The sequence below is a fragment of the Eimeria acervulina genome, genomic scaffold (assembly GCF_000499425.1).
Source record: "Eimeria acervulina Houghton genomic scaffold, Eah_scaff368, whole genome shotgun sequence".
NCBI lineage: Eukaryota > Apicomplexa > Conoidasida > Eucoccidiorida > Eimeriidae > Eimeria > Eimeria acervulina.
Genome location: NW_013547354.1, coordinates 8468 through 16245, shown reverse-complemented (window position 1 = coordinate 16245; position 7778 = coordinate 8468). Strand labels below are relative to the sequence as shown.

General features: G+C 45.6%; 1 protein-coding gene across 1 annotated transcript; it reads right to left on the bottom strand.

Annotated features, from left to right (window-relative positions):
* Positions 1 to 1204: 1204 nt before the first annotated feature.
* On the bottom strand, positions 1205 to 6587 carry EAH_00035210 (esterase, putative; the record flags this gene model as incomplete). The annotated part of the gene is made up of 9 exons (XM_013392122.1): positions 1205 to 1831; positions 2018 to 2591; positions 2989 to 3020; positions 3193 to 3297; positions 4101 to 4258; positions 4810 to 4962; positions 5145 to 5814; positions 6113 to 6270; positions 6533 to 6587. The coding sequence occupies 9 exons, from the start codon at positions 6585 to 6587 to the stop codon at positions 1205 to 1207; spliced, it is 2532 nt and encodes an 843-aa protein (XP_013247576.1).
* Between the last annotated feature and the right edge of the window lie 1191 nt (positions 6588 to 7778).

The following is a 7778-nucleotide window of genomic DNA, read 5'->3' as shown; positions in this document are numbered from 1 at the left end:
AGGCTAAGCTGTATACGCAGCTCCATCAATCCTACATAAACAACCCTGAATAATAAACACTAAAGCGGAGGTCTTTAAGCCCTTCAAATGCTGCACCATCGAACCAACTTGCTGCGTTCATACTTGGCTGAAACCCCTAAACCCTAAACCCTAAACCCTCAACCTTATATCCTGCAGCTCCCCCATGAGTGAAATAGACGGCCATGAGAACAAAACGGGGGTTCAACTCCACAATCCTCTATCCGCATAGACCCTAGTTGCTCAGGTCTAGCCTAAACCCTAAACCCTAAACCCTAAACCCTGATCGTTCAGCCCTCCTCTAAGCAGGTTAAGAGCGGTAACGCTGCTTGCTGTGCACTGAAGTTTGTGAAGCAGCAGCGATATACAGAGACTCATCATCGGGGCAGCTGAGGTGTACATATACTGCAAACCTGGATGCGCATATAAACGAAGTCTGCCCCGCAGCAGCAAAGCAGACGCAAAAAGCACTCGGTTGCTGCTGCTGCTGCTGCTGCTGCTGAGCCTGCTGCTGCATCCACTCTTGCTGCTGCTGCTGCCCTAGTGGCAGCAGCAGAAGCTGCTCTCTAGAAGCGATTGCTGCAGCTGCCGTGAAAGTTGCTGCTCCATAAAACGCAGCAGCACCTGAAGCAACAGCAGCAGCAGCAGAAGCAGCTGCTGCTGCTGCTGCTGCTGTTGCTGTTGCTGCTGCTGCCCCACGGCCTTTCCCTCTCGGCTGAGCCCTGCAGCGGCACTAACTTTGCTGTCGCTGCCTCTGCAGCAAAGCCTGCTGTTGTAGCAAGGTTTGCTGCTGCATCAAGACGTGCTGCAGCTGCTGCAGCTGCTGCAGCTGCAGCAGCAATACCTGCTGCTGCAGCACCTGCAGGGACTGAGAATGCTGCTGCTTTTTCGCTGCAGCTTCAGTCTGTCTCGAGCAGCAGCTTTTGCTGAAGAGAGCATCAGACAGATGCCGCTGCAGCAATGCAGAGGGGCCCCCCTAACTGCTGTACTTCCTCAGCTGTATCTGCTGCATCTGCTGCCGTTGCTGCTTTTGCTGCTACTTCTGACTGCACTTGCTGCTATTGCAGCTGCTGCTGTTGCTACTACTATTACTACTATCACTGCTGCTATTACTACTACTACTACTACTACTACTACTGCTGCTGCTGCTGCTGCTGCTGCTGCTGCAGCAGCAGCGAGACTTCCGTTACTGTCGCTTGATGTCTTCATCCAAGGCCTCTGTTTGACCAGAAGAAGGAGAGACTGCTGCTGTTGCTGCTGCTGCTGTTGCTGCTGCAGCTGCTGCTGCTGCTGCTGTCTCTCCTCCCACTTTCGCTGCCTCAGCTGCTGCTGCCTCCGCCGCTTTTTCTGCTTCTTTTGCTGCTGGTGCTACTGCCTTCTGCACTGTTGGGGTATCTGTTTCTGCTGCTGCAGCTGCTGCTGCTGCATTCATTGATGCTGCTGTTTGTGTTGTTGCTGACTCATCTGCTGGCGTTGCAGCATCTCTTGCTGCTGCTGCATGCGTTGCTGCTGCTGCTGCACCTGTTTCTGTTGCTGCATCTGCTGCTGATGCTGCGTCTGTTTCTGTTGCTGCATCTGCTACTGCTGCAGCATCTGTTTCTGTTGCAGCATCTGTTGCTGCTGCTGCAGTTGAGGGAGTCTCGTTCGACGGTGTTGTTGCTTTTGCTGCTGCTGCTGCTGCTGCTGCTGCTTCATCTGCTGCTGCTGCATTTGCTGCTGATGGGGGGTCTCCCAGCTGTGCATTAATAAAATCAGCGATTTGCTGCACGCACTCCGAGGCAGACGGCTCTTCAAAGAACCCAAAACAAGGAAACTGAGACGCACAAACCCTAAACCCTAAACCCTAAACCCTAAACCCTAAACCATCGACCATAAACCCTGCAACACACAGCCGCCGAGCTGACGAAACGATACCCAGCGTGCTCTACAAACGTACACCCTAAACCCTAAACCCTAAACCCTAAACCCTAAACCCTGAAGTTTAATGCGTGAAGCGCACCACGTGGAATTCATCCTTCCAGACGGTGACGGTTGCCTGTTTGCTGCTGCTGCTGCTGCTGCTGTCTGTTGCAGTTGCTTCAACAACACCTTTCTTTTCTAGCTGCTGCAGGGTCTCCTCTGAAAGCCAGCCCATCTGCTGGAAGTAAGGAGGAGGTGCAGCAGCAGCAGCATCTGCTGCTGCTGCTTCTGTGGGGTGCTGCAGATGATCAGATAAACTCTCAGCTGAAAAGAATGTTAATACCTCTACAGGTTCTTCATCGTCTCCTTTTTCTTCTGTCTCCGTTGCTGTCTCCTTTTGGGTAGAAGCAGACGCCTCATTGCTGCTGCTGCTGTTGCTGCTGCTGTTGCTGCTGCTGCTATTGCTGCTGCTGGCTTCTAGGCCTCCGCCTGCCCCTTCCTCAAGCGAACTTGTCGCGTCTCCTTTCATCTCCCCGTTGCTGCTGCTGCTGCTGCTGTTGCTGTTGCTGCTGCTGCTGGTAGGTATTGTTAGAGGAGGCAGCTGCTGTGGGGCTTCGAAGGTGTCTGCATCTGCATGCGCTTCATTAATGCGTCTGGCGAGAATAAGAGAGTCGCTAAGCAAAACCTAAACAAAACAAGAAAATAAATAAATAAATTAATTAATTAATTAAAGAGATATTATATTATACAGCAGATAAAGAGATAAAGCATATTAATATATATATATATATATATTATATTATATATATTAAAGCAGATAGATGTATAAATATATCAACACGAAAGAGAAGTATAGAAAAAAAAGAAAGAGTGCAGCAAATGAAGACAAAAATAATAATAATGATGAATTAACGACGAAAGAGAAATAGACAAAAAGAGTAGGAACAAAGCAGATAAAGATAAACGACATTAAAATAAAAATAACGCAATAAAACAAACAAAGAAAAGAGAGACAGATGAAGAGGAGACAGAGAGAAACAAGACAAACACTCAAAAGCAATCAATACACACGGAGTAACAAACACCACCACCAACTCCAAACCCTAAGCCCTAAACCCAAAACCCTAAACCCTTGGGTTGACTGGATCGGCTTGCAGCAGCACAGGAGATTCCTACACGGCGACTCTTGCAGGCCGTTAGGGTTTAGGATTATTTAAAGTTGTTTACAGCTACTTAGGTTTAGGGTTTAGGGTTTAGGGTTTAGGGTTTACAGACCTCAAGGGCGCCTGCATGAATACAAGTAGGAGGAAACTCTCGCAGCACTTTCGGGTCGCTGAGGTAAACCGGAGACACCCAAGGGTCTCTAAAGGGGGTTTTATCCTGCAAGAACGACAAACCCTAAACCCTAAACCCTAAACCCTAAACCCTAAACACGAGATCCTCAGACCTTTAGAGCCCTGACTCGCAGCGTTCCAACGGGCCGTGCAGCAGAGCGTTGTTGTTGTTGGGGGCCTCGACTGTAGTAAATAATATTGTTTAGGGTTTAGGGTTTAGGGTTTAGGGTTTAATACAAGTTCGTTGCCTTGGAAGTCGAGAGAAAAAGCTATACTTCCAAAGCGGTAGAGAGCAGCAGCTCTCTTAATCGAGAGGAGAGGAAGAAGAGGCTCAGCAGAGCGGTTTAGCTGCACAACACAAACCCTAGGGTTTGCACTATATTAGGGTTTAGGGTTTAGGGTTTAGGGTTTGCAGTCCTCTAGGGTTTAGGGCTAGAGAAAGAAGAGGCTCAGCTGAGCGCCTAACTGCATAGCATAAACCCTAGGGTTTGCACTCCATTAGGGTTTAGGGTTTAGGGTTTGCGTTCCACTAGAGTTTGGGGTTTAGGGTTTAGTGTTTGCAACCAACAAAAAGGGCTTATCCATTAGGGTTCAGGGTTTAGGGTTTGCATTCAATTAAAAGGGTTTAGTGCTTAGTCTAAAGGGTTCATTATTAGTTTTACAGTTTGTGTTCGCCGCCAAACCCTAAACCCTAAATTCTAAACCCTAAACCCCTAAGCTCTACCGAAGCCCTAAGAATGCCACATCGCTGCCTTGCCAACCTGTCGCCTCCATTTCTTCTGGATTTATTTAGGGTTTAGGGTTTAGGGTTTATGGTTTAGGGTTTAGGGTTTAGGGTTTAGGGCTTACAGTGTACGAGGGCCCGCTCTGAGAGAGGTCAAGCCAAGGAGACAGCAGAACAACAGCGCGAGGTAGCGGAAGAGATTTCTCTCCCTCTGCTAATGTTTGATTATATTTTATTATTTGCATCATCAACGTCACCACCAAGTTGCCTCCTGCACTGTCTCCTGCAGCAGCAGCAGCAGCAGCACGAGCAGCAGAAGCAGTTGCAGAACAGCAGCAGCGGCACGACCACCACCAGCAGCAGCAGCAGGTGCAGCACAGCAATAGCAGCAGAAAAAGCAGCAGAAAAAGCAGCAGCAGCAGCAGCAGCATGTGCAGGACGGCAGCAGCAGCAGAAAAAGCAGCAGCAGCAGAACGAGCAGCAGCAGAACGAGCAGCAGTTGCAGGACAGCAGCAGCAACGAGACCCTCAAACCAGCAGCAAAGGCATCTGCATCTGCTGTCTCTCTCTTTGTCTCTCTTTACTTCTCTCTGTCTCTGTCTGTCTTCCTGTTTATTTATTTATTTATTTATATTTATTTATGCCTTTGTGCATTTATCTCTGTTATTTTTATATTTATTTTATTTATTTAATCCTCTCTAACGCCTAAACCAAAACACATTTAAAAAAATAAACATATAAACATATACATATATATATGTATATATATATGTATATATATATGTATATATATTATATATATATATTTATTTATTTATTTATTTTATCCCCTCACCCATAACAATAAGGCGTGAAGTATCTATTTGCTGCAGCAGCACGAGCTGCCTATACACCTCAAATACTTCAAGCAGCTGGCAGGGCCAAAGAGACTCAGGAGCCAATCGATAACGCGGGGCTATGATCCGAGCACCCGTTAAACGAGAAACGTCTGAAAAACCCACAAACCCTAAACCCTAAACCCTAAACCCTAAACCCTAAACCCTAAACCCCGAAATCCTCAAAAAAAAGGAACTCCAAACCCTAATTTTGGAGCCCGGAATGAAAAAAAAACCCTAAACCTGATATCCTAAACCCTAAACCCTAAACCCTAAACCCTAAACGGCGGCTGACCATTGAAGAAGATGCGGTAGAAGTCTGGGTTTTGAGAGATGAATGCTCCTCCGTGTAGATAAAGAATATATTTATCTGTCTCCCCCCTAGGAGCAATGACTTCATTTAAAGACAAAGGCGAATAAAGAGCATCAGGTGATGAAGTCCTGCTTAAGCTGCGATGCGAGCTGTCTGTACAGCTGGAAGATTGAGTATGAGATCCACCTCCCTCGCCTCCCCCCCCTCCATTGCTGCTGCTGCTGCTGCTGCTGCTGCTGCTGCTGCTGCTGTTGCTGCTGTCTCCTTCTGTCTCCTCTACTCCTGTTGCTGCATCTTCACTGCCTGCTCGAGTTAAAGCATTAAGTTGTTTTAATACGAGGAGTCTTAACCTCCAAATATCTGTAAAAGAAATATCTTTCTCAGCTTTGTTTGCTGCTGCAGGATCTGTTTCATAAATATAAACAGGGGACCCTGCAGCAGCAGCAACAACTATTGTCTGCTGCTGCTGCAGCACTCCAATCCCTCGAAGCAAACCGTTAATTCTGTTAATGCTTCTCTCTAATACACCTCTGTCTCTCTTCAATTGTCTATAACTGTGCGGCCAAAGAGTTAAACGAGCATATGTAAAAATTGCTGGACAAAATAAACGACGAGCAGATCCCTCAGGAACAGCAGAGCGGAGTAGAGACTGCTGCGCCATTGCCCTAAACCCTAAACCCTAAACCCTAGACCGTAGTGGTTCCCTGTCTCTCAAACCCTAAACCCTAGTAAACCCTCGTCAATCGGAAACAAGCAAATATATCTTATAAACAGATATATGCACTGGTATATAACTGAGTGCATCCAATGTAAATAACATACAACAAACAAACAAACAAAACACCTTCTTATGATTTACACCCAACGGTTTAGGGTTTAGGGTTTAGGGTTTAGGGCTTAGGGTTTGGAGGTCTAGGGCTTAGAAGGAAGAGGAAGGGCATCCGATCCACTTCTCTCGCCTCAAAGCAGGCGAGGCATGCTGGCTTCCTATGCTGTTGCTGCTGCTGCTGTTGCTGTTTCCGTTGCTGCTGTTGTTGCTGCTGCTGCTGCTGTTGGTGTTTCCGTTGCTGCTGTTGCTGCTGTTGCTGCTGCTGCTGCTGCTGCTTCTCTGAAGGAGACACTTCGACAAGGCCTTAAAGGAAGCTAAGAATAAGGGCTTTTACAAACAGAAAAAAGAAGAAGAAGAGACTGCAGCGCTGCAGAGATGCAAAGGGAGCAGCAGAAGCAGCAGCAGCAGCAGCAACAGGTTCTCAGCGGCAGCGCGGAGTCATTCTAGGAGCGTTCATCGAGTTTATTGACAGCTAAAAGAGATATTAAAGACAAAACAAACAAAATAAAACATTTAAAATGTAAAGAATAAGGAGAGAAACCCCAGAAGCCTCTAAGAGTTAGCTCCGAGGCCCGCTCTAAAGGCAGGGTATACATGTGCGGTAATCAGGGGGTAATGCAGCTCAAACAAGAGAATAAAATTAAGAAAATAATAAATTAAATATAATTAATTTGTAAATTATCTTCATTTTCATATGTTTTACGCCTTAAAGAAGACTCCTCGCATTAAAAGAAGCTTAGCCAGTGCACGGGGCCCTCTAGTCTGAGGTGTATATACACCTCAGCAAGCCCTTAGAAAAGGAGTAAGCTGGATCTGTTTGTTCTTTTTTTAATATTTAATACATTTAATTAAAAGTATTTGACTTTAATTAGTCTTCCATCTCCAAACAACCCCTCTCTTTACCCTTTTTTCATAAAAAAAAATAAAAACTCTACTTCATATACTAGGGCCCCTCGTTCTCCTCTGCTGTGTCTAAAGCAAAACAAACAAACTTCTCAGCTGCATGCATCAAGCTACCTTAACACTGCCTCTTATCCCTGCGGTGTATCTGCACATCTGCATGCAGCACGGCGGGTGGCGGTCTTACTGTTGTTGCGGCTTTTAATACACAAAAAAAGTCTTAATAGACTCCACTAATACACCCCAGCGCAGATCAGCTAAGAAACAAGAATTTAAAACAAGAGAAAAAGGTTGCAAAATAGATAATAACGTGCATCTAGGGTCTCGATGAGTGCTGAATAAATAAACAAATAAACAAATATATAAGCAAACAAATATAAATAAATATATATATATATATATGTATATATATACTTGTATATGCCTAACACTGAATCAACTGTGTAGCTTGAGTATAAATATAATACACACTATGATTCAGTTTGTGGCTGGAGTCGTTTTCTCGACTTTATACTAAGCCCTGCAGCGTTTAAACTCTTTAAAAGATTTATTTTTTATATCTTTTAACCTCCTCAGGGGCCCCTCCGATTGCAAAGGGGCCCCTGAGGAGGGGCTGGGTACTGTTGGTTTGTGTGCTGCGCTGCAGTGTACAGACAGTTGGGCGGTCGTTATGCAGTGTCTGTTTGCTTCAAAGGAAGAGGTGCATACACCTGAATCGAGTAAGAATGATGCTGCTTATAGCACTTGTTCAGCAGACTTTATCTACCAAAGAGAAGGTTTTTTATAACTTTCACAGATATATCTGTTTATCTTTATCGCAGTATTTGCAGAGGAGTTGCCGCATGCCTTCTTCAATAAAAAACTATGAAGCAAGTTCTCAGAGTATA